At 26.8% G+C, this 27,919-nt stretch overlaps 2 protein-coding genes across 5 annotated transcripts in view; one reads left to right on the top strand and one right to left on the bottom strand.

Annotated features, from left to right (window-relative positions):
• Window positions 1–23,297, bottom strand: part of LOC107454010 (probable ATP-dependent RNA helicase DHX34) — a 31,177-nt gene extending 7,880 nt beyond the window's left edge. The window contains exons 1-14 of one of the 4 annotated variants that reach the window (XM_016071051.3): window positions 23,031–23,297; window positions 20,807–21,077; window positions 19,541–19,629; window positions 15,079–15,809; window positions 13,750–14,031; window positions 11,387–11,591; window positions 9,812–10,026; window positions 8,547–8,741; window positions 6,672–6,860; window positions 5,173–5,412; window positions 4,498–4,644; window positions 3,900–4,045; window positions 1,682–1,792; window positions 231–352 (exon numbers count right to left, since the gene is read on the bottom strand). In XM_016071051.3, the coding sequence (XP_015926537.2) occupies window positions 231–352; window positions 1,682–1,792; window positions 3,900–4,045; window positions 4,498–4,644; window positions 5,173–5,412; window positions 6,672–6,860; window positions 8,547–8,741; window positions 9,812–10,026; window positions 11,387–11,591; window positions 13,750–14,031; window positions 15,079–15,809; window positions 19,541–19,629; window positions 20,807–21,066 (2,932 nt within the window). In that variant the 5' untranslated portion in view covers window positions 21,067–21,077; window positions 23,031–23,297. The remainder of the gene's footprint in view (window positions 1–230; window positions 353–1,681; window positions 1,793–3,899; window positions 4,046–4,497; window positions 4,645–5,172; window positions 5,413–6,671; window positions 6,861–8,546; window positions 8,742–9,811; window positions 10,027–11,386; window positions 11,592–13,749; window positions 14,032–15,078; window positions 15,810–19,540; window positions 19,630–20,806; window positions 21,078–23,030) is intronic. The other 3 variants (XM_016071053.3, XM_016071052.3, XM_016071054.3) reach the window with 3 other exon arrangements.
• Window positions 23,298–23,584: 287 nt separating this feature from the next.
• Window positions 23,585–26,503, top strand: LOC107454012 (transmembrane protein 70 homolog, mitochondrial). The gene is made up of 2 exons (XM_016071055.3): window positions 23,585–23,790; window positions 24,839–26,503. Exons 1-2 carry the CDS (start codon window positions 23,674–23,676, stop codon window positions 25,361–25,363), a joined length of 642 nt encoding a protein of 213 aa, XP_015926541.1. The 5' UTR covers window positions 23,585–23,673; the 3' UTR covers window positions 25,364–26,503.
• Window positions 26,504–27,919: the final 1,416 nt, after the last annotated feature.

Below are 27,919 nucleotides of genomic sequence, written 5' to 3'. Positions count from 1 at the left end.
CAAAAAATTTGCACACACTTATTATAAACAATTCAACAGTAAATCAACTATCTTGAAAAAAAAATTCTGTTTAAGTAATTCTCATTACTTGCTTCTTTCATTACAAATCACTTTGAAGAGATCCTAATCTCAATTTTTAATCATATTAATAAAAAATTTTTGTTTGAATAACATTATTTAGAAAAATTATATGTTATGTTAGTAATATATAACTATAACAATATATTTACCTTCAAAGGCTTTTTGCAATAAGCGTTGCCAGGCATCTCTAATTTCAAAGGCTTGACTTACAAAATCTTGAATGGGTTCTGTTTCATGAAATTTTAGTTCAATCCAACCATCACACACGATTCTAAACAAATATAGTTTGTTTAACCCTTGAGCACACAATTTTTCATTATAAATGTTTCTTTTTATAACCAATACAGGAGTGATCGTGAGTCCAACTCACAAATCCAGAAAATTTCTCGAGTAATATTTAATAACGCATTTTATTAAATTAATGCCTTCAAATTTAAATTAGTGCTTAATCTCTAAATTTAAATCATTGATATTTTAAAGACATGAAATTCTAAATAAATTGCAACATGATTTAAATGAATAAGTTTACTTTTATGTCTAATCACATTTATTATTCTAAAAAAAAAATAGTTACAAATGAAAGAGATGCCAAGTATAAATTATTCTAATATTCTATAGTTCAAATAATTCTAATATTTTTTAATAATATATATATAAAAAATTTAGACGTAAATGTGATCGATTATTTCTTGAAACTTCTAGTACTTGGATTTCTGGCTCACGGTTAATGAAAAACCCAGAAATCCAGAATTTTTTCCAGAGCACAATCATCTCTGTCAATAACTATATTTTATCACAATTATGAAAAAAATATTTGAAAGTTAATGAAAAAAAATATTTCATACAACTAGTTAAATAAATAACATAAGAATACAAAAAGATATTTAAAGAACAGCATTGCAAATTAAAAAAAACAAAATATTCTTGCAACATGTTTATGAAATATGAAAAGGAATTGATTTATATTGTTATATTTCCTTATGATTATAAGTATAAATTTGTTACAATTTGTAAAAAAAATAACTAAAAATTATAAAAACAATAGATTTACTTAGTATTTGGTTGGTCTTAAAATTCTGCAATAGTTTAACGGAGATGAATAAAATAGAAGTAATAAAATACTAAATAGATAATAAGTATACATTGGTAGCTATTTTAAAATATTCAGAAAATGAAAATTAATTATATAATAAATTTTGAAAATTAATTCAAATATAACTTGGCTTTTTTTATTTATTGTTTTGTGTAAAACATAATTTTGTTTATAAATGTATTATAATGAAGTTGTAGTTATCAGTCATGCAATATTATGTCAGTAACTGCAAATGTAACATCATCAAGATTATTTTTATTGTATTATTCAAAACATATTTAGAAATCCATTATCTCTTAACGAAATAAATTTAACTAAACAAAAATAAGAATTACCAGCTTACATAAAATTATGACATAACATATAATTTTACATAATATATAAGTAAAAAGCAATCAAATATAAAAATCAACAAGTACATACAAGACCCATAATCTAAATAAGAATAAGAATTATAAGTAGAACATTGAATAAATAATAATATTTTGTTTGGTATCATATATTTACCTTGTAAAATCTTGGTTTGTGTCAAGTGAGTGTGACAAAAGAAGCAAAGTATGAGCTGATGGTGCCCGCAAGCAGTTAACTAAAAATGGTTTTGTTGTTTCAAGTAAAGACCTGAGAAAATTTGCAAAATTCGCTTAATAAACTAAAAATACACATTTTATAATAGCTAATAAAAATTTTTTTGAAGTATTAAACAGGGTGCATAGCCAGATTTTTCAACAAAAAAAATAAGCACTTTTTAAGGACTCAAAAAATATTTTTAATCACTATACAAAAAAAAAAAATAATAATAATAATAATTAGAATATGTGTAGTAATAAAAAAAATTTCTATTGTTTAAAGTTCTTAATTTGTTCAATAAAATTCAAAAACAATTTCAAAAAATTTACATTATTATGATAAAATAGCTAGTTTCTCATAAATATTGCAAGGAAAATTGCGAAAATCATGCATTTTTGTAATTTAGAATGACAATCAACAAGGCAAAGAAATATTCATTTTTAAAAGATAGAAAATTTAGCACTTTTTACAAACCCCAAATAAAAATAAGCACTTTTTAAAAACGCTACGCATCCTGTTAAAACATAGATCAGATAATAATTTCAATATTTTTTATACACATTACTTACATATTGTTTAATAGATATGAATTTGAATTAATGTTTAAATATAAATCATACATAAATTCATGAAAATGAATATTTACACAGGGTTTTTCCTTGCTACAAAAAATTTATGTTAATAATTAATGTTTATATTATTAATGTTTATATTATTAATATTTATTTTAATCACTCTTGCAACAAAAAATATTTATTTTAAAACCAAAATTTTTAAAATATGTTAGTATTTTTATGTAAAATATTTTAGAAATGACACCTTTTAAAATATATTTACATTTTTTAACATAAAATTTTTATTTATAAATATATATGATTAAAAAAACATACATTCTTTAGTTCGGATTGAACATTAGTTCTGACTGTAGAGCAGAAGAATCAAAAAAGTATTTTTTTTACTTATTATTTGATTGCAATTACATTCAATACGAAATTTAAATTTTTTAAAAATATATAGTTGTGTTCATCAATGTTATAAAGAAAGCATTTCAGATATTTAAACTAAAAATGTTTTTCAAATATTCTAACAAATTCCACCTAGATAACCTTGCATTCTTGATGGACAAATGTTGTTTAAATGAAAATAAAATAAAAATCTTTTGGCCTATTTTGTTCGCTTCCATACTTTATATCAGTTCAAATTAAATTTCACCAATATTTTCTGTTCAAAGAAAGTTGTTTTTTAAAGCAGAATATTATAGATATGATATTAAACTTTTAAGCTTTCTTTTAATGCTAAATGAAAGACAAACTTTGTTTCCTCACAATAACATAAAAATTAAAGCTAGTTTTCAAATATTAGACAACTTACAGAACAAAAAAATGTCTGAGTAAATCAGTTTTTATTCTAAAAATAAACTTATTTGCAGAATCGATTACTGCATTCTTTTAATTTTTCCTTTACAGTATTATTATTCATTCATTTTTTTTGATAAAAATCAAACACAGCAAGACACTTTTTGAAAACTTATTCTACTGAAAGTTTATATGCAGCATTAATCCCTATAGATATTACAGGATTGGTCATGGAGAAATACTGTTATTCTGCTTCTTCACCTGTGATTAAGCTTCAGTTATTACGTTTAGCACTGATAGCTGAAAAGTTATTTTTATTCTAACTATAAATGTAACTTATTTTTTGCTTTTGTTTCTGAACCTTTAAACTATTTAACAAAATTATGGTTCACAAACTTTTATTTAACATTTTAAAAAATCTTACTGGAGAGCTTCTTTTAACATGTCTCTTATACAAAAGTCATAAAAAGAAACTTATTAAAAAGCTTTCAAAGATTAAATTTTACTTTTTTACTCCTGCCCAAAAATTTAAGTAAAACGCAATGATGCAATATTTTTTTTAATTATTTTTGGCCCTAACTAAACAGATATATAAAAAAAAATCTATCTTCCATATCAGGGAAAGAAGCAAAAAGAAAATGCATGAAGTTATGTCTTAAGTAACTGCAAATATACACCATATTTAATACAAAATAGAAATATCAACAATAGAAATATCAGAGTTAAATATTACATTATGCTATAATTACATAACAAAATAAAGAATATAATTTGTAGCAAAAATGAGAATATAACTGACTTACAAAAAATAAAGTAGTTGATGATTTTTACTCATATGAGTAGCAGACCTAACATGCTTTAATTCAACTATATCTGTCTCTTTCAATTGCAATAAATCTGATTGTAAAGCTAAACTACCATTAGGATGAAGTACTACAAATGGTTTTCCCTGAAAAAAAGAGTTTTGTGAAATAAAATAAGTTAGTGAAAAACTTTAAGAGAGAATTTTATCATAATAATAAAATTCTAAAACAATCAATAAAATACATTTAATTACAGTTGACAAAGAAAATGTTAGTTATAAATAGATAATGCTTCAAAAAAATATGAAAAATATGAAAATAGGAATGACTTTTTACTCAAACTAATAATTTTTTGATCGGTGCATAAAAAATAAACACATTTATTGGTTAATATAATATTACTAATGTTGCATACTATAAGAATATATTTTTTTAAAACATAAAGAAAGTTAAAAAAATACAATAAAACCTATAACATATTTTCGTAAAAGATTATAAAAGAAGAGATAAGATTATAAAGAAGAGACTATTTAAATTTTGAGACTTAAGAACAAACAAGAATTAGCATAAAATAAGAGCCAAACATTAAAAAACATACCTTTGTATGAAAATGCAGTTCACCAGAGGATTTCTGAGAATTATGTACATCAGAAAGTGCTATACGTGGGTACAAAGCACTGCAAACTATAAACTTTAAGCACATCATATCACGATAAGAAGATACTTGACTTTTAGATGATAACATCTAACAAAAGATTTTAAAAAAATTTTACGATTATTGAATTGTAAAACAAAGCAATTATGGAGTAACTACCACTATAAATACTAAATACCAATTTACTAGTATACATGTTAATTTATTCTACCTTGAAGCACCTTTTGATAGATGAAAGTTGACATAGTCGATAATTAATGCAATAATTTGTATTATTTTATTTAAAAATGAAAATTAAAAAGAAAAAGCTTTATACATTCTAAATTTTTTTAATAATAAACAAAGATATCAGTTGTTAAAAATTGATACCTGCAACTTATGAAGGTTTCAGCAAAAATATACTAAATAAAAAATAGGTATAAAATTTTAAAAAAATACAATTAAAAACACTTGAATATATTTCATCTTTCAAATATAGTTAGTATTTATTAAACATGCATATATTAATTTTAACAAATTGAAAATACAATAAAGTAAATATTTTTGAAATTACATAATACAATTTGAAACTATTGAACATTTTATTTTTTGATTATCTAATCATGACAAATGCCTTACCTGTACTTGCCAGCTATTATTTGATATCCAAAAATCGACATCATGAATATTAATAGTACCATCTTCCTCATCACGATCTTCATTTGTATAAACATCACTATCAAGTTTTAATATTTTTCTCTTACGAGGAGCTTGGTGATATTGTCTCTTCATATCCCTTAAATGTGAAAGCTCACTGTGCCTTGCTGAACGCTCACGACTACTAGTATGAAAATGACTATCAGAAAGCAATTTATTATCCTAAAAACAGAACACAAATTCTAATTAAAAACAGAATGATACTGAATTAAACACAATATATTTTAATTTTTACAATTTTCAAAAAAAAAAAAAAGAAGAAGAAGAAAGAATTAGTATACTTCAGATTGCCTGCATGTGGATTATCAAGTTTCTGAACTAATCAAGACTGTTATCAGCTTGAGTTAAACATTGATTTTGGAAAAAAATAACAGTTTAGGTTTGTTATTACCACCTGAATTAAAAACATGAGAAACGAAAACCATTTTATTCATCTTTTAAACCTGATTCAGTAGATGAGGTAGGTTTAGTCTTTGCTTATACAAATTGGGTGGCAGTTCAATTTCTTGTGTTAAAGTCTGAGAATCAGATTGGATTGCATTTTCTATGATCATATCTTAGTGATTTTGAATCCATTCTAATATAATGACTCTAGTGGTTTCAGGGGCAGAGAAGTCCATGCAGAGTTGGTTGGGAAAATTGATGCTGAAGCAGGATGACTACTACCATCATTGACCTCTGATAAAAATTACAGCATGAGCAAGCTCAAGTATTGTCACTGAGAAATCACTGTCACTAAGAGATCATCACTGAGAAAAAATCCCAGACCATTGATAATACCTGTTAGCAATATATATATATTGATAATAGTTCTGGTACAAGATTGAGCAACCAAATCTATTGGCCCGGCATATTTTTAGAAACTAATTTTAAGGCAAAGATAAAATAGGGCATCTTATGACCTTTAATGTAATTGATAAGGTGATTTCTGAGATTATTCATTTGATGTCTAAATGGTAAATAATTTCTTTCTTAGTGAATGGGGACAACCAGCCTTTTAAAAGTTTAAATCTAAACTAAAAAATATCTAGAAATTGGAAACTGAGGTATCTGCTTGCAAATTATCAACATGCTTATAAAATAAAAATCTAAAAACAAGATAAAAAAAATAACAAGTGAGTTTCTCAAATGTGCATTAGGATTTAAATTAAGTCACTAGTTTACTGAATTTATAAACAATTCATTCAGAAAATTTCTAATGATGATCAATGATAATAGAACAAATGGAATTAAAAAAATCTAATATATTGTTAACAATAATTCTAAATACTTAATAAATAGTAAATATTTATACAGCTCTATAAAAAAAATTGTAAATAGAGAATTAATGAGATTAGATGTAGTATAGTAAAAATCAGCTTCAGAAAATTAAAAAAAAAAGATAAATGTAACATCTTTACATTTTTAAATCAATGCAATACCTTTAGTAGGTCTCTAAATTGGCGCCTGAGTTTTGTCATTTCATAAAATCTTTGTTCCTCTAGCCCTTTTTGGCGACACCACTTACGAGAGTTGCTATGACGTTGAGCTTTAACTTCGAGCCATTTGTGATATGCATTAAGCAGAGTAAATGGGTCCCCGTGATCTGATTCTATCGATTGCCTTGCAACCTAAGCAATGAAAAAAATATATTAGTTAAAAACTTATACTACAATAGTTTCAGTTCAAAAGATAAACAAACAAATTATGATTTCTTTAATGAAATTTTTGGAAGTAAATTTTTTAGAACTTTATTTAATAATTAAATTTCTGCCAACAGGTTAATTATAAAAATTGCAAAGAAACTAACTTTAAAAAAAATGCACCAATAAATGATAACTAAGTTAATGTTGAAATATAATGTATATCAGTAGCACAAATAGACTTAGGTGCACCCCTACAAGTTTTATAACTGTGCCCCATCTTAGACTTAGCAACACAATTTTTTTAGATATTTTGTAGAGACATTCCAATATTTATAATAATTTATTTCAATTTAATTTACATTAGTTTGTTTATTTTAATTTTAATTATTTTGTCATTAATTAATAAGGAATTGCGATGGAAAGGCAGAATTTAGACTAAGTACTGACTTGGAACACTGTATATATTTACCGACTTACCACATTGAACTGAAATTTTATTATAATACAGGGTGACAAAAAAAAGTTAGAAACTTTTAAACAATCCAACAAAACCAAGAGTGACGTTAGTAAAACATTTTATTCATAGTAATTGAAATCTTAAAACTTGCCATTCGAGAAAGATTAATGGAATTTATCATTTTTTAAAAATTATGTCCCTCAGATGCATTCTGCCATCTCAAATTCTCTGTTATAACACATCCAGAGTTCTTGGTGGAGTCATGTACGCTTTACTCTTGGGATAGCCGCACAAAAAAACATTACAAACGGACAAATCTGATGATCTAGAAGACCAGGGTACGTTATCGTATCTTCAGATCACACAGTAACCAAACAATATTACACAGCTTCCATTGATTGCCATGTAATATGTGATGTTACTCCTTTTTTTTGAAACCAGGTTTCTCAAACGTGTGGGAAATTCTTTAATTCTGATGTAATGAAAGATTGTAACATCTCTATAACGATCCGCATTAACAGTTACCGTGATCGTTTGCTCATTTTCAAAAAAATAAAGTCAAATGATTCTATGTAATGAAACAGCACACCTTACTAACGAGTAAAGGGTGCTCATGAACTTCATTAAGTAAGTTCATTAAGTCCAGTAATGGTAGCTTATACATGTAATTTGAATGGGCTTCATCTGACATCCACAACTTACTTAGAAATTCCTCGTCATTGTTTATCTATATATATTCCAATGAAAAAACAATATTCATTAAATAGCTGAAATTCAGGTAAATGTACCGTAAGTGGTATGTTTTGCAAGAGCATACATTACACAATTCTTTTCCTCTTTGATAATGATTTTCTAAGTTATCTTGCCGTAAAACATAAGAACTCGACTCAACTATTGATAAGATAGTAATGTCAATTTTTTAACTGTAAAGTCTTTGAATTTTTAGTAGAAATAGTTATTTTTATTTTTACTAAGACACAAAAATTCATACTTAAAAAAGTTTTAAAAAAATATAAAAATAACGATCAAATTATTCAAACAATGCTCATAAATTAATAAAAAAATGCAAAAATACATTCGGCATAAAAAAAAATTTCAAGAAACACTCTAAAAATAAATAATTTACAAGCATATATGTTAGTTTTCTTATATAAATGATGTAGGATATTGATATAAATGAAACATAAATTTCTAAAAATAACTTAGAATCCTACTTTTATGTCAGGATCTCTATTAGAACGATTAGTAAAAGGAGTCTGTACACTCAAAGCTGCAGCCAATGACAACATTGGTTCAATAACTGAAAATAAGCATCCATGTATCAGCATTTTCCCTATAGTTACATCAACCGGTAAATTGGCAAGCATTTGACCCATAGCTGTTAACTCTTCATCTTCAGTTAGAGCACCCTTTGATAATAAAAAGCATAAATATAATATACTCTTCAAAATATTTATATGTTACAGAGAGATTTATATGTTCCTAATTATATAGAGAATCAAAATTTTATTGAAATTCTCCAACATATTTTCTTAATAAATTTCAGAGAAATAATCGATTTAATGAAGGAAAGCTATTAACATAAAGTTCTGGAAAACAGCAACTAGGATTCAATCAAGAGATTAAAGACATTTTGAATCAGTTTAACATTGCAGAGAATTAAAGTAGGAAGACTGCAAAAATATAAGGGCACAAAACATGGGTGTCGTTGAAGGGAGACAGTATATGTACACCTCAATTAGAAATCTTCCCTCCCTGATTAGAAGTCCCCCTCAATATTTCAAACAAATAAGGAAATCTTTAATGAATTATTATAGATTTAAACTCTTGAAAGTTAATTAACCTTTTTGCAGATGTTTAGCAAGCTTTTCATTTTTATTTATGTGAAATTTAGAGAACTAGTGTGACTATGTATTTAAATTTCATCGCCCTATAAAATTTACCATCTGCTATGCCCATATAGCAGGGGGACATCGTATAATGCTTAAAAAAAATAATATTATAGTATAACTACTACATAAAATTGAAGGTGGGAAAGAAAAAAAAATTGATCTGGAAAGTTAATCACATTTCTAACGATTTTCCTAACAAAAACATTTTATTTTGTAATTGCTTACAAATTTTAGTACAAAACATAAACCAAGATTTCCATATTTGAAAACTGCATTTAGAATTGCAATTCTGCATTCAGAAGCAATAGGGATACAAAAAATAATAGTCCAAATGATTGTTAAAAAAATTTTTCACCAGAAATTTCAAGCAATCAGGTGCAATCAATCAAGCAATCATACATTTAAATGAACTTAAATTTAATAGCAAATTCAACCCTTTTAGTTACTTGAAGAAAAAATTTCTTATCAGGCAAAACTTCTCTACCATTTAACACAATGGAAAATAAAATTGGTTTACTCTGTAAAATAATTGGTTTACTCTGAACTTGACAATGAAGGCTGGAAGCTAAATTTGTTCAATATATCACCTGGTTTTTAAGATTTTGCAGTGATTCTTCAATGCTGACCATATCAGGTGCTTCAAGAAAAGGAAACTTGCGTGCATCAGGTAAACCCATTGAAAGCAGTTGAAGTAACAAAGAATCCAATGGTACTCTTTGAATCTCTGGTTTTGTATAAGCACATAAGCCATCATACTCTTTCAGGGAGTACATTCGAAAACAAACTCCAGGACCAGTTCTACCTATCAAATTATCAGAATGATAATAATAAACATACACTCACACATGGACATAAATGCCAAGATAGATTCTTATTTATGAATGATTAAGTGCAACAAAAATGTTCAATGATAAATTTTTTAAAATTATTTCAGTTAATTCTTATAACTGATTCAGCATTATGAGGGTAATATGCCTGCTCATTATTCTCATGCAAAAATGCCTTGACCAGAGATATTTTTACCTTTTAATTAGACTGAAAGCATTAAAAATGGTGCATATACGGTCATAATTTGGAGGGGGGGGGGAAACAGTTCAAAAATGCTAACTTCTTGGAAAGAGGAAGTACTTTTAGTTAAATTTCAAAATTATGATGCAATGCTGAATTCGTTTGAAAGATTATTAAAGGGTGACAAACTCCCAGAAAAAAAATTTCTTGACTTATACCTGATTTTTCCAAATTTTTTATAAAATCTTCCTGCTTTTTGTAACCGATGACATAAATGTTATGTTTTTAGTCATACATTATTCCATTACATAATACATATTACATAATACACATTGCAAAACATTTATTCTTGCTATTAGATTTGAAAATAAACTATTTTTTAAAAAAAAATTGATAAGGATAATTTTTGGGGGGAAATATTGGACTTTCAAATATTTTGAAAATCAAATTGATTCATTTTCACTGGCTTTTGAGATATTTTAATTAAATTCCCAAACATTTCCGGACTTTCCCAGATAGATAAAATTCCCTGAATTTTCGCAGTTCTCCCTAATTTCCTTGTCTTGTTTGTGGCAACCCTGCAAAGGTCACATATGTGAAAAATATGAAATAAGATTTTATTATTTAAAATAGTTTTCTTAAAAGATTTTTAAAGGATATTTGCAAACACGACTATCTTGCGGTTATGTTTATAAGTCGTTTAAGGGTCCAACCTTTAAAAAAACTACAAAGATTAGTTAAGACTGCTAAATTTGGTACATTTTCTAGGTGTACTAATCATAAAATCAGTAATAGATAAGTAACTATTATTAAATGTAATGTAATAGTGTTATAAAATAAAAACAATAGTATTTGAAACATTTACTTTTTTGACACCATATTACAACTAAGATAATAATGAATCATAAGATTAAACGATTACTTGTTAATTCTACTTTAAGATTTGAAAAGTTCAAATCTTTTTATATGGTTTAAAAATCCTCTCACCGCAATTCATATTCATATGACTTAGGAATCACACATCACAATTCTTTCAATTTAGAAATCATGCATATCAATTACTTTTTACATGATTGAGTAAAAATTGCACAATGGATACGCAAATATTGCATTTAGAATTTTGACAATAAATAAATAAAAGTATATATTTATACCAGCACGTCCTTTGCGTTGTTCAGCACTAGCTTTGCTAATCCAAAATTCCTGTAGCTTCTGCATGTGGCAAATAGGATGGTAGCTCATTTCTTTTACTTTTCCAGAATCAACAACAAATCTGACTCCATCAATAGTTACTGATGTTTCAGCAATATTAGTAGAGATTATACATTTCCGCACTCCATCTGGAGCAATGTCAAACACCTAAATTTTAAAATTTTCACATAAAATTATAGTTTTAAAAAGATGCCACAACAAAGAAAAAAATTACTATCATTTTTCAAAGCTGCATTTGAAACTGCAATGATAACTGATTATTAAGTCCTTCAGTAGCTTTTGAAAAACATCATTTTTGTGAAAAAATAAAAGGAAATTATTTGTATCTTGAGGAAGTTTGATTGAAAGTTCAGTTGATTGTGTTATTTGAAGAAAAAAGAGAAAAAAATAATTATTTTGGAAAAGAAATTTGATGAAAAAGAAATTTCAAAAGTATATGAATTTTTAATAAATAAAATGAATTATTTTGAAATTTTTTCACTACACCATTTTAGTTAACCTGGCATATTTATTTGAAAGATTAAATAAGCATATTATTAAATTAGGAGCATAACTACTTATGGTTTTTCAAAATAAATTTATTGATCATTTAACTCATGTTTAGCTAAATATATTTTAGAACTCAGATTATCTGACACCCAATCAATTATCTTATCATCCGAAACCCCCCTTCCCAGAAGCATTAAAAGATTCACAACACATGCTTACTCATTAGATTTAATGTTACCTTTTTTTAGACATTGTGCAAATAAGCACCACATTCAATTTAATCCAATTATTGTTATGATGATTAATCCCAAATTAAGTCACTAGGAAAGTACGAGGAAACAGGAAAAAAATGCATAAATTACTTTTTTTTTCATGATATTCTACCAAAATTTTATCTGTTAAAAGTAGAAAAAAATTTTATACAAATAAGTGTTTATTAAACCTTTTTGTAATTTTTAATTAGTTTGATTAATTTCAATATTTATACATTTAAAAAATAATTTTGAAAAGATCCTCCAATTATCTAATGATTTCGATTTTCCTAAATACCCCAACTCCTGAGGCTGTCAGATATTCGGGACTCTACTGAATTCATTTTTTCAGTTTCATATTATGTAAAGAATATTTATTAAAAGAAATTCTGTGAACTCAAAAGAGTTTGTTTTCAGCATGAACTAACATAAAACTCCATTCAAATAAAATTTATAGCAATAAATTAGATAACTTCCAATTTTTATTAAATTTATGCAAAAAATAAACAGCATATAAATTTTGAACATCATATATTAAATGCAGTTTCTGTTAAACACTGGATTTTTTAAGCAATATTCAACAACAAAAAGATTTTGAAAACATCTAAGTTCATCATTTAATTAATATAAAATGTTAAGCACAATAAATAAAAATGGGAGTTAATGTATCAGTCATTTTAATGGAAGTTTAGCTATAATGGAATGTTCTAGTAAAGAAAAGCTTATCATAAAAAAAAGACTTATTTTGTATATGAATGGAAATTCTATTTAAAAGTCAGTAAGAAAAATTCCAAACTGGTAGCTTAATTATTTAATTCGAAGATAAAGATTGGTAGCTTAATTATTTCATTTCTTAAACTTTATTTATTTCTTGTTTATAGTAATATTTTGTTTTTTTTTTGTTGCTGAAAGAAAATTCAATGTTATTGTTGTAATTTACACTTAAAATGAAACATTTTTTAAAATTTAAGCAGAAACATGCGTAACAGATTATATTGTTGTAAGTAGAATATTTGCATAACAGATTGCTTATTTTGTACAGAACTTATCTTTAGAAACCTTATATTAATGATATTACAAATTAAAATACAAATAATATAAATTATAATGCCAACAAAGAATAAATAAATAAGAGTACTAAAAAAAAAAAACAATTTCAAAAACCAATAACAGAAATAGAATAGTACAGTAATTTATTCCTACAAAGCTACAAAGTTTGTTAACATATAACATTTATAATTGGACAAAACCATAAAACCCAATGTTTTCAAAATAACCACTATTTGCAACAACAATAGTGGGCAGTCCGAAGACAAAATTAGCAGATCACATACAATAGAAAACATTGTTTCAGTGTTTTCCAGTTAGTAACACCATCTGTTGACAAACTTTGTAACTAATTTCAAAACTTGATAAAATTATTATCCTAGCTTTCTCAACATATCACAGCAAATAGTGTATTTCTATTCCGTCCACTTTTTTATTTTATTTATTTTTTGAAGAAGTGGTTATCTTTGAGACATCTGAAGTATGAATAAAATAATGTATAATTATTGATGTTAAACCTTATCTTGATCTTCCAGAGACAAAGAACTATGCAATGGCAATATGATCCATTTGTTACTCTTTTCAGCATATGCTCTTGATGCTTCTTCTACAATTGATATCTCTGTCATACCACTCAAAAATATGAGAACATCTCCCCTTTCATCTTCTGGGTACTTTTGATCAATGAGATTCAGTATTCGAATATAAGGACCAGGGTTCAGTTTACCAGAAACAGATTTTTGTTCCTCAGTAGGAATTGGGTAATACTTCAGTTCTATAGGAAATAATCTACCAGGTACCTAAAATTTATAAAAACAAATATAAGAGAAAAAAGTAAAATTAGTTTTTTTTAACATGTTATAACAAAACAAATATTTCAAATTAAGTGGTAATATTCTCATGATATAAATTAAAATATTTCATAGTGTTTAGTTTCTGATTGTTTTATACTCTTATTTGACATAATGAAAGGCTTTTGTAACATTTATCTTATGCAGTTTAATGTATAAGACTATTATATTTCTAACTGAATAGATATTATACTTAATACTAAATAGGTAAGACTGTTAAAAAATAATAAAATGAACATTAGCACACATTTAATTTGAAAAACTAAAAATATTCTAAATAGTTTCTAAAGATAACAATTAGGTTAAAATGTAATTTTTAAATAAATTTATCTCTTTGTAAGAAAATTTTTCGAAAATATGTCGTCACTTTCTTAAAAAAAATTAAAGCCTGACCAATGTATCTGCAATTAGTTCTTTTAAGAATGAAAACAAATCATAATTAATATTACTTCAAATTGTTCAGCCATAGTTGAATAAATTATTAGGAGAAATCTTTTCTAATTTGTTATTTGTTGATTGTTACGCATGCGCTCTGAGACTCTTGCTAACTAAAATATTTTTGACTGCTCGCCAGTCAGTTGCATTAGCGATTCCGCCACTGCATGTTTATTTTGGCCTTTGAGAGTTTCAGGGCGCATAATTTTCTTTCCCCAACTATTTTGGAAGTATGTTATAATTCAGTATTTATTGTAAAGTTTTTAATAAATAGTTTATTTTGGCAATTTAGTTCTTACCTCGTTATTCGATGGCTCATATGTTAAATTCATGTTAGTATTCCCCACACAAATGATGTTTATTAAAATTTCAAATCTATTCATCCTGACACAAGACCATTATAAAAGTAATAAGATAAACATTAGCAGAAATTTCAGTTAGGGGCCATTCAAATATTACATAATCACCTAAACGGATGGATGGGACATCCAAGGTTGCATTGCCAAAAAATATGTGAAATGAGGAAAATATGAGGAATTTTTAAGAAGAAAAAAAACTTACTTGTATCACAGGGCAATTTTGAAAATATTCTGAAAATAGCTCAATGTTGATTGTAGCAGACATCAGCAATATTTTTAAGTCTGGTCTCTGAATTGTCAAACATTTCATTATACCTAGCAAATAATCACATGATATATGTCTCTCATGAACTTCATCCAAAATGACCACTTTATAAGCAGATAACATTGGATCAGATGATACTTGCCTCAACAAGAGGCCTTCAGTTAAGAACAATATTTTAGTGTGAGCAGTTTTACTTTTTTCAAAACGAATCTGATAACCCACTAATGATCCATATTCATTTAAAGTTTCATAAGAAACTCGTTTACACAAAGAAATGCAAGCAATTCTACGAGGTTGAGTGCAAGCAATACTTTCGTATCCTGCAGCCATCAGATATTGTGGCACTTGAGTTGATTTACCACAACCAGTATCACCAGCTATTAATACCACTTGATTACTTTCTACAGCCTTTAAAATGTCATTACGATATTTACTAATCGGTAAATTTTCTTGAGCCTCATGCAGCTTTAGAATTTTAGCTTCTTGTTGCTTCTTTTGGCAGTTTAAATAGAGCTCAATAATGTAAGCAAACTCTACCAAAAGTTCTTCATTCAGAGCAGATTCTTTATCATCATTAAATATGTGTCCTTTCATCATCATGTTATTCAGTTCAGCCAAAGTAAGAGAAAAAGTTGAATTTTTGTGTGAAGAGTGGCTGCTTGATGAGCCTAAACAAATAAAATTGAATTTAAATAAAGAACTATTCATAATACCTGTGGAGTTTTTAAAAAGACATAGTAAAAATAAAAACTAAGACAAATACAGCAAAAACAGGGTGCATAGCCAAATATTTCAACAAAAAATAAGCACTTAAAAAATATTTTTAAGCACTATATACAGTAACAAAATGCAAAATAATTTTCAAAGACTTTACATGATTATGATAAAATAACTAGTTTCTGACAAAGAACTCTTTTCTTGATTACATTAGCCATCATAAAAAGATATTCTGCAGTTTGATTTCAGAGGGAGGAAAATGAAGCCGGAAATTGAGAATCTCTTGCAAAATGCAGCAGAGTTACACATGATAGGGTAAGAATAACAGGGTGGCCGCTCAAATCAGATTTCAAATTTCCCTGATTTTTCCAGTAAAAATCGTAAAATTTCCAGGTCAGCGTGTTTTTCCCCCCGCTAAAGTGTAGTATAGGTACAAGAAAAGTGTCACTATTAGTGATTGATTGGCTTTGCTGAGAAAAATAATTCATTGAACAAAAGATTTCAGAAAAAGAGTGCAAGATGAAATCTCTAATTAAATTATAATTGTTTTTTGGAGAATTTTATAAAGTTAAAAATACTGAAACATTTTGAATAATTTGATAAAAGAAAAAAATACCCCCGAAGCATCGGAACAAACTTGAACAATTAATGAATTCAGCCCACAGACTAAAAGAAGATTTTAAACAAAAAACGCTACTTTTATAAACAGAAGCAAATATCCTAATCTTTTCTTCCACATTTTTGCCTTTCGTAAACTGCATAGTTCCATAATCTCCAAAGAGGTCAAAGATTTCTCCAATCATTTCCCAACATAAAAGAGTTTGAAATGGCATTCAAGTTTAGCAGGGTAATAATGAAGAAAATTTTAATGCAAGAAAAGTATTGCTAAGTTGATGATATTTCAACTTTTTTACGATAAATTTACGTCTAAATAGAAGAGGATAAAACGGATGGTAAAATCATTTAAATTAAGTGGAAAATTCCAGCTTTTCTTCTAAATTCCTTGATTTTTCCAGGTTTTTATCCAAATTTCCCTGACTTTTCCAGGTTTTTTCCAGTATAAAAAAATTCCCTGATATTTCCAGATTTTAAAGGTTTTCCAGGTAGGTGGCCACCCTGAATAATTCTCACTGAATCCAGCTCAGTATATGCACATGAAGACCAGCAAGCATTTCATCAAGCATGTAATATGATTGGCGCTTTCATACGCTATGGAACGACAGTACGCCAAAATGCATTGTGTTGGAATGATTTGTGAAAAACGTTTAATAGAATTTTGTGAAAACGACTCTTTTGCATAATACCTGCCAAAAATCAACATGGTAAAGAAAAAAAATTTCTCATTTTTGAAAAGGTAAAATTAAGCACTTTTTAAAAAGTCCCCATAAAAAAAGCACCTTCAAGGGCTTTTAAAAAACGAAAATCGAAAATAAGCACCTTTAAGCACTTTTTAAAAACGCTACACACCCTGAAAAACTTACCTTGAACAAAATACAAGTTTTACTTACAACCTTTATAGAATTTACATTTGAATCCTTGATCACACAGCAAACATCTATGTGATAATACAGTTTTTGCCAGACTCTATTCTATATGGTTTGATCAACAATATAAACAGCACATATGTCCCTTTTGCGTGCAACATTTTCTTGGGAGATTATTTAAAAGATTTTTTTTCTCCTTACCCTCCTTATTGAGTGATGCAGCAAAACTGTAAGACACAGAGAGAATAGAGTCTAGTGGGAACTGGACAATAACATTAATGTTTGCTGTGTAACCAAAGGTTCATACATGGAATATATATAAGGGCTGAAAATAAAACTTTCTTTCTATTATAATAAAATTTAGAATTAAGAGAAAATTATAAATGAAATTTATAAAAGATAACTTAAAGATTTTAATCCAACCTTTGCATTAGCATGAAATAATTTTCAAAATAGTTCATGAATTATATCTAGAAACAAGTTAATACAACCTTTAATAATATACATCTTTTTAAGACAAGAGGTTCATCAATCTAAATTTTCTTAATTTGTTTAAATAACACTTTAGTTAAATAACATGCTAAGTGACATTTTAAAAAAATTCAAACTTTCAAACCTAAACACATGTTACAATTAGCAGTAAACATACATAAAACATAAATTAGTAATATCTGGTTTTTCACTTAAGCAATTTTCAATTTGTAAACAGATTTAAACATCGTCCTGATAATATTCCAACAGTTTCCTGATAATGCTTCAGCATCTCCTTGGGGATATTTCATTAGCTTCCTGATGATGAAAGGATAGTATTATATTTGAAAAAAATGTCACCTAACATATTCTTCCACTAAGCTCTTCATAAATTATGCATAACAAAAACAAATCTTAAAACAAGAACACATTCAATTTTACCCACCAAAAACTTTATGCCTGTTAACTAAAGAAAAATGGACAAAAGAACCTAGTCTCAATAGAAAAAATTTCATTAAAACAACTTTAACTCAATAGTATATATGTAAAATACAAAGTAAACAAGTAAAAAATATATATGGTGAAACCTCCTGTTATGGACACTTCTGCAAAACGGGCGCCTCTCAGTACGAACATGTTTTCAATTCCCCGTGAATCTTCTATATGGATAATCCATTATGTACGTTCTCTGAAAAGCGGACACTAGTGTAACCAGACACGGACAGTCATTTTTGCCCTGAAAAGTTATTTTCAATCTCTTCAAACCAGACACTATTTTTCCTACATTTGAAAAAGAAAAACTTTTCTGCCTTAAATTGCAAGGAAAAAAATGCAATTTTTCACTACTTTTAGTTTAAATTTTTTGCCTTATCCATTAATAAAAAGATTGTTAAGCTATTTCACAACTAAAGAACCAATCTTTCTTTTGTCACCTTGCCTTATCTTTACAAAGAAAGAAGAGAAAATGATACTGCTCATTCAGACAGGGATCACTTTGTCAGGATAACACACGTGATGAGACCCCACAAACTGATATGATATCTTAATGTTCTCAATGCTTTTTACCCACTGAAAATTTCTTTCATTTTCTTATCTATTTGAAGACTGTATTTAACACAGATGGGGTAAAAAGAAAGAGAACAGAAAAATAATCTTTGACGAGTTCATATAAATGAAACATTTATTCAGACACTTGATAGACGATTAATTGTAAATCTATCAACTTCATAGGTCCTCCTGCCTTACAGGTAAAAAAAAAATTTCTTCATTTTTTCTTTTTCTTTCTGTGAATCGCAGGAGGTTTACTTTCAAGGAGGTATTAACCACATCTCCTATCAAGTGATGAGTAGATGTTAGGGGGTGTAAACATAATAATTGATAATTGAAACCGACTGAGGACTTAAGCTCATTTGACTAACTTGAATATCTGTGTTAACAGGAAAATTAAATTCATTTATTTGTAGCTACATCTAGAATTATGTATTTATATCAAACTTCTTCATGTATTCTTTTTGCATATAGAAAATATTTTTTAAAGTTTAAATATATATTGTTGCAGATAGTTATTGCAGATTATTTAATTATTTTTGCATCATTGTAAATATTCTAAAAACAATTTAAACTTCGTTATTAGGGTTAACGGACAATTTTTTCAGTCCCAAGAGTATCCGCTTAACCGAGGTTTCATTGTATATAGATATATTTAAAGTAAAAACATATTATCATACCAGACTGTTCCTTTTTAGATAAGGCCTTCTGTTGAACTTTTTGATATTTCTTTAGAAATAACCAAAACTCATCATACTCAGGTGTATTTCTGTGGAAAAAAATAAAACATAAAATAATTAACTATTTCATTTCATAAGTAACATAAAATATCCACAAATTCAATGGCAGAATTGAATTAAAAGTTTTAAGTTTAACAAAGAAGATATACAAAGATTATAGATATATATTTATACACACCTGTCTAACTTTCACGCTTTCCGAAAATGGATTTTCTGAATTATAGTAAAATAAATACCGAAAAACAATCTTACTAGAAAATATATTTATATTTGGACTAGGTTGAAATTTACTGCAAAGACTATTATGATTTTATATATTTGTCATAATAATTTATTTGTAGTAGTGGTCAAACTTACTTATAATTTTTATAATAATTAAAAAAGTTTAATGAAATATGAGTCTTGCGACCATTTTAAATATGAAAATAAAATTTTCCCAAAAAACCGAAAGAGTTAACAGCTAAGCATATATATATATATATATATATATATATACACTAGGACATGGCATGAATTATAAATGTACTTGAAAGACAAAATTTTTAAAATTTTAAAAACTTTAAAAATTTTTAAAATGCCCTAGTATAGAGAACTTTTTAATGAAAAAATGCATAAAAATGGAGTTATAACCCGAAACCATAGACAAATAAATAGAAACATATTTACAGCAAAATAATAACAATATTAAGTTAAAATAAATTCACCATTGATTCAATGATTTTAATATGATCCACATATATGATATGATATATCTTTAAAAGTCATTAAAATAAGAAAATTAAAAATATCAGAAATGTTTTTTTACAATCAATATTTAACTTTTATTTATATTATTTCTGCTGACTCGGGTTTAATGAGCATGCTGATTTAATAAGCAAATTGCCTTCATCTCTTTGTTCTCCTAATAAACAAGTTTGATCGTAAAAATGTATATTAAACTAAAATAAAAAAATATATATTTGTAAACTTTTTTGGCTGGTTTTAGGGGTGAACCAAAAATTTAAAATATAAGCACTACTACATAAATTAAAAGGAAAAAGATGAAACGTTATAATCTATTCATAGACCGCGACAACATTTTCCACTCAAATTTTAGATAAATTGATAGTGATCACAATGATAAATCCTAGTATATTTTTATGCTTAAAAATAGACTGAAAATTCACCAAATAACTACAACACCAAAAATATCAAACTACAATTTACCTTTTAATTTTTCCTTTATAGTCAAAAAATATTTTATTTAATGTGCTTCTGTACTCAAACCAAGGGAAATAAGCATTGCTGTTTTCAAAAAATACTCTTTCTTCATTTGATATAGTACTTTTTACTGGCTCCTTTTCTCTTGAAGATTTGGATATTAACTTTTTTGAGTGATTATAATCTTCAGCATCTTTTGTTGAAGTTGAAGAAGAATGTTTACCAGTTGAATCTTCTCCTTTTATTCTTTTCTTAAACTTTTCCATTTGATAACAAACTAAAAAAATATATTTATTATAAAAACATTTCAAACAGTAAAGTCCTAATAATCCGAATCACAACAATCAAAAATATTAATTGTGCATGTTATGGATTCATCAATTGATTACTGGATCAGTAATCGCAATGATTGCTAAATTCAATTACATTACTTTATGTAAATAAGATTTATAACTAACTTCTATATTTTATGCTTTATATTATTGTAAAGATTATTATTCAAAGATGCCTTTATTAGATTATTATTAATGTCGTCATTATTTTATACAAATAAAAGAAACACATACTCATTTCTTTGCGAAGATCGTTCAAATACACATAAAAGCTATGCAAACCCCCAAAAAACTATGCAAATTATAAATTTATGATTATTATAAAGATTGAAAATGTAAATTGCAATGATAATACTAGTAAATATAAATTAAGGCACTAAAAATAATAATGATAGATTTGAAACAAATTCCATTTTCTGATTGACTAACATTTTATTTACAAAGAATTAGTTTATCTTTACTTAGAAAGAATTCAGAAGGTGTAAAATGGGACTTTTAGTATTTCCAAATTCATTTGATGCTTTAAAATAAAGAATATAGGTAGCAGGAATATAGTGTCATATATTAAAGGTTGGTTGGAATCTATTATTTTTATTCTGAGCGCCTCATTTGTACTATAGTCAGGGGTCTGTCCAGACCGAATTTACTACCGTTTAGCGGTACCTTCACAAAATCAACTTTAGGAAAAACGGTAGTTTTACAAATTTAATTTTAGGAAAAACGGTAATTTCACAGAATACTTTATCTTAAAATTTTATTCATTGTCTTAAGAAATGATAAATCCATATTCTTGCCATATTTTTGTGTTGGATTTTTAAATATAATTTTTAATTTTTCACAAATTATGTCCAAATTTTCATAAAATAGGTACCTCTCAAAAAAACCTAGACAGACCCCTGATAGTGTGCTTTGTAAATCACACATGAATTCACTACTTTATCTTATACTTTCTAATGATATTATCCTCATTATAGTGTTACATAGCTCTTTATAATCGATTGCGATAATCAACTATCTTATTTCAGATGTAACATTTCTAGATGTTCAGATGTAACCTTTTCTAATAGAAATATTAACTTATGCTATGGGCTTTGGTCCCATTTACCAAGAATTAAAAGAACTCTAAAGCTTATTTGAACTATTTGTAAATTTGTCCACATGTTATCTATCTAGAATAGCTGTAAACATGGCAAAAGAAAAAAAAATTTGATAATAAAGTATGAATAAATGTAGCGATTCTTAAAGATAAAAATACTAAATTAAACATCAAAATAGAAATCATTTGAGGCCCCAATCAATTTACTAAAAATTATTTTTAAGAAAACTCAACATTGAACATCAATTATATGAAGAACAAATAAGCCCCTTTTTTACAGTATTAGTGACTCAGAAACACATGAATTGAAAATCACACGTGAATTTTTTAACTTCAAAAGGCAATACAAACTATTTTGCCCACATTTTTATGTTACAATGCTTTTTTGAATAGTGCTACTTAATAATCTTTCAGACTTAAATTATTAAACTAGGGCTTTATTTCTCCCTTTTTATAAGAGCATTCACTTAATATGGGATAACTATGGTTTACAATGCCATGAATTATTTGAATTTTATTGCCCACTTATTACTTATCTGCCCACTTATTACTTATTCAGGTACAACCATGATTAAGAAAATAATATCCTGAAAACTATGCATGCTAAAATAAAGTGATGGTGGGACTTAACTGTGTTTATATATTAAAACAGAATTTATTTATTTCGTTAAACATAGTAAAATGCTTAAATCTATTTGTTAATAACAAACAACTATAGTCAGGAAGTGAAATCTAACAACGAAAATTAGGTAACATTAATTAAGGTACGAAAATGAATTATTTGGAAAGAATAAATACATACATTTTTATAAAGCTACTTAATTATGTTAAAAAGTCAGACTGTAATAAAGAACAGCTCAATCAAATCGATTATCATTTAGAATTCGATAAGCACAGTTGATTTGACTTAGATAAAGTATAACTGTGTAGTACATTTTTAATAAAATTTAGAAGACTGAAGAGTTCGTATCATACTGGAATGGCCAGGTTTCTCTCTCTTTTTTTCAGTTCTTTCAACAGCAGCAGAACACAAAAACAGAGAAAAAGGTAAACAACAACGTAATCAATCAATACTGTTGCCAATATATTTAGAATTTGATCTATAAAGAAAAATATCAAGTGGATATTTTTTCAGCAGATGCTCATTACAGATTTAACAAATATAAAACAGACTTAAAGCTTAGAAATAAAGCGAAAAATCATTTAATACAACAAGAAAATCTTCTTAAATCAGTGTTTCTTCTCATTTATGAAAACTTTTGGTTTAGTCATCTGATTGAAATAACCTTATAATGTGGCTGTTGAACTGACCTAGCAGTGTTTATAGAGCATTGATTAAACAAAATTAAGCAGTCTTATGCCATCAACAATATTCAATCAATTCATCAATCAAATACACAAATAAATAATACCGAAATCAAGATAAAAACGTGAAAACTTTAAATATGGCTAAACTTCACACACTAAGCAAGATATTTAACACATCTTTAAATCGTAAATTTTGTAATTTAAGATACTTTAAGAACTGTAATCAATTAAACAACTATGAAAGCTTTCGAGCGGTAAGATTAATATGTTTCTTCTGATATAATAATTCATGTTTGCTTTTACATAAACTCAATGCCACTGACGATTCTTTTCGTGGTGCAAGCTTCTATTAAAGCAGCCGGAAACATAGATACATTATTGGGGTATTCCTATTTCAGTAAATGGTTTGGCCAACAGCAATCTCCTAAGTGAAATTTTGCTACCATGTTATCGTAATTGCAGTCTATTAAAACAAAAACTGTATCGTTACTTCCCCAAAGATAATTAAGCATTTTAAACTTTGAGTTTAAGAGTTTTTATCAATTTATGCCCAATTATTTCCGTCTCAAAAACGCTTAGCATTTTTGTTATAACTTAAGTGATGTGTAAGAAATCAAGGAAACGTCTCAAATTGATATTGTAGAAGCTATATGAAACCACGTGTTTAATTGCGTGAAAGTTACCTTTTAGAATCGTATTGTTTATAAACATGAAATAATATTAACTCTATGAGGCATTAAAGACGATTCAGCAAATAGGCAGTAGAACAAGCAGGAGCAAGAATCTGAAATATTTTATAGCTTGTTGACTGAAAAAAATAAATAAAAGTATTAAATGAATTTCTATTTTCAAGAATTATATATTATTCTTACAAATGAGTTTGTTACATTGTGCTTAAGTAATTAGCAAAACTAGTTTCAACAGTTAGTATCTCCACAAATCAAATGTTCAATATTAGTTTTTTTCTTTAATTATTTAATTACCCTTTTCGTACCTATTTTCTCAAACCTTGATGCAAAAAACCTGCATTTAAGCTTATTATTTTTTAATTGATTTCTAAATTAATTTAACTTTAAATAAGATTAATATTTCTTTAAGTAATTTAAATATTTTATATAGACATCATTGTCCAAAAGCCTGATGCTCTGAGGGTGAAAAAAAATAATTTTAAGAAATTATGTAGCTTACATAATCATATTTTTTGTTTTCTTACCTCTAGTATTTAAATGTTGATTTTTTTTCATGCTAATATTACAACACTTAAATTTTTATATAATATTTTATTTACTTAATTTATTACAGGTTAATACCTCTTCAGCATGTAACTCACAACAGCCACCACCAGAAAATAGAACACTTGTATATGAAGCGCCATTGAAAAGGCGTTTAAAGATAACCAAACTTCTGTCTCTATCCTCTAGCATGGTTGGCTTTGCTGTTTTACCCGTTTTTCTTAAAGATATGTGGCATACAAGTCCCGTGTTTGCTTGTGCCACTGGCATTGTTTCAACAGGATTTCTGTGTACTCCTTTTCTACTTCACTGGATTACAAAAAAGTACATATTAGAACTAACATATGATCCTGTGACTAAAATTTTCTATGCAACTACATTCAATCTTGCCAGCCAAAAAAAGCAAATTACATTCACAGCCTCGGATGTTACCATTCCAGATCTACCAGGGATGTTCACATCATTTAAAGTGAAAAATACTCCTTATTTTGTTGATTCAAATATGGTCAAAGACCCTGATGCATATTGCCTAATGATGGGTTATGACAAACCTTTTGATTTTAAACTGGAAAGTGAAAGAGAGAAAACAGTGTAGCTTACCTTATTCAATTTACTATTGTTCTAATTTTAAAGGATTAATAAGAACATAATGAAATTATCTAGTATGTACTCTGTGTCTAACAGTTATCCTCTTTTTATGCTTTAAATATTGAATTATGTTCTAATTTTTAAATCAAAAAAGGATGTGAATTAAAAAGGAAAGAAAATAGGAAGTTGAAATGAAGGGAGTCATTTGATTTCACTTAGTACCCATGTTGCAAAAATTCCTTTTTAGAAAAAAAAAAACTATTGACAGAATTATAATTATTTAGAATAATGTAGTTTACCTATATATATTTAAAAAAAACAATTGTGAGAGAGAAAAGAGCTGGCTTCAAAGGAGTTAAAAACTCATTGAAAATTTTCTCGTTTATAATTCAATAGTGAAAAAATTATAATCATTTCAAATTTTAGATGTGAAATGTCTATACATCTGTAACACAAATGTTTTTTTCTTATTACATAACAAGACAATTAAAAAAATGTTTTAAAGTTTATTAATGATATTCATGTTACTATGTCTAGTGAATAAATTTATAGTTGAAGTATATTTAAAAATTTAGAGAAAATTCCAAATTTGTGAAGGTACTTATTAAATTATTTTATTGTGATGTACGTTGCAAATCTTCATTAAAATATTTGTATGTTGAATGCATTAAGCATAATTCTATTTTTTATAAAGTCTTTATGGTGACAAAAAAAATGTTAAAGAAACCACTGGTTGGCTGTAAAATCTGTGAAATATAACTCGTGAAGAATGTTGAATGACCATGAGATAAATACATATTCTATATTGATATTATCTTCATACATTATATAAAAAATTTAAGTAATAGAAATTTATTTACAGAGATATTATTTTATGGCCTATGCATTAAATATTGCTTTTTAAAAACATCAACTGAAAATGTTGTAGAATCTAATTAAACACACTTTTTTGAAAGTTAACTTCCTATTCTGTGTGTGTTTTCTTTGTGTATTTTATACGAATTTAAAACAATGAGAAACTTATGATAGATTTTTCATTTAGTTTGATTTTTACTCATACTTTAAGTATTATTTAAAACTGAAAATGCTGTGCAGTCCAAATAAACAAATTTTGCTGACCAATAAATATTAGAATCGTTATTGGAAACTTTTGTTGTGTTCTTGATTATTACTGATAAGTTTGAATTTCAGGAATAACAAGTATTATATACTAGAGTCCCATTGACATTGCAATCAACGGGTTTGGTGAGCGACAGCAAATGTTAAAGTTTATGTAAAAAAAAATTATGTTAGGAGCTATAAATTTTGACACTTGACCTCACTTTTTACCTTTAAATGGTCCCATCATTGACACCTTTCTTCTGAGTCAAGTTTATTTTTTATTAGAACTGATAAATTTCTTTCGCCATTTCTCTTAAAATTAAATGCGGAATTATCTGAAATAAATATTTAAATTTTTGTTTTTATGATACATTATAAAAAAGATAAAATCCATACAAATAAAGCGAATACTGCATTCTAAGTTTTTAAGGATTAAACTTTTATGCTTTTATTTTATCAGCTTTAAATTTGCGCTTAATGAACAAATGTTTAATCAAAGATGTCTTAGCTTTTGTACCATTGTAATTCAAAAAGGTGAAATAAAAGAGATTGCGCAAACAGTTTAAAGGAAAGCAGCAATAAATCAAGGGCAAAATAATTTTTAAAAATAATGATTTTTAAATTTTGTTTAAGATAACGTAGTTTCTACTTCATCGGCTTCATTTAAATTCTTAATCTGAAGTTAAAAATGAAATGTTTTATTAAAATGGCAATATTGAACAAACTAACTGCCCTAAATATAATTTTATTAATAAAGAATGAAAAAAATTTTATACTACGCTTCATTTTTTTTAAAAACAATCAAAAGATGGGAAAAAGACAATATGGACAAACTTCCTATAAATCCACGCATTAAATATAATTTTATCAATTAACATAACGAAATGGGAAGTTAAATATTTACATGTTTCTATATTTTGAAATTAAGAAAAAATGCAAAGTAAATAAATGTAAGAAAGTACTTCATAGTTTGGCACTTTTTATTAACGTTGCTCTTAAGTTGACAAACAATTCCATTACAAACATTAACAATTGAGCTGCAGTATGGGCTATTGGCGACGATCTGTGAAACATCCCCGAGGATGATCTGGTGACAACATACATACGCCACTTTCTGTTTTATACTGAGGTTACATTCACACACCATTCAATCGTTCGCATATCGTGATTTTGACCTGAGTCAGAGCATGATCAATCTCCGATCCAGTACCCCTAGAGCAGGGATGGGCAAACTTTTTTGGTCGAGTGCCAAAAATCAAGAAAAAAAATGTTTGGTGGACCAAGTAAAAACTTCAAAACTTAAAAAGAAAAAAAGCGATTTACAAGTTTTAATTTAAATATTTAGTGAGATGAAGGAAATTGCGATTTAATTTTTAAAAGTTCCTTCTATTAAGGTTCGAAGTGAGATGTGCTTATTTTAAGGAACAAGGCTAAATGCTTTTCTGTTAGTCTACTTCTGAAA

The sequence above is a fragment of the Parasteatoda tepidariorum genome, chromosome 5 (assembly GCF_043381705.1).
Source record: "Parasteatoda tepidariorum isolate YZ-2023 chromosome 5, CAS_Ptep_4.0, whole genome shotgun sequence".
In the NCBI taxonomy this organism is placed as follows: domain Eukaryota; kingdom Metazoa; phylum Arthropoda; class Arachnida; order Araneae; family Theridiidae; genus Parasteatoda; species Parasteatoda tepidariorum.
The sequence above is the reverse complement of the archived record's forward strand: the minus strand, read 5'-3'. Positions and strand labels throughout refer to the sequence as shown.

What these genes read in the sequence shown, in the direction of transcription:
- LOC107454012 (XM_016071055.3), top strand. Translation starts at nt 23,674, where the DNA reads ATGGCTAAACTTCACACACTAAGCAAGATATTTAACACATCTTTAAAT. An exon ending in ACTATGAAAGCTTTCGAGCG is followed by an intron (nt 23,791 to 24,838) that starts GTAAGATTAATA and finishes AATTTATTACAG; the next exon opens with GTTAATACCTCTTCAGCATG.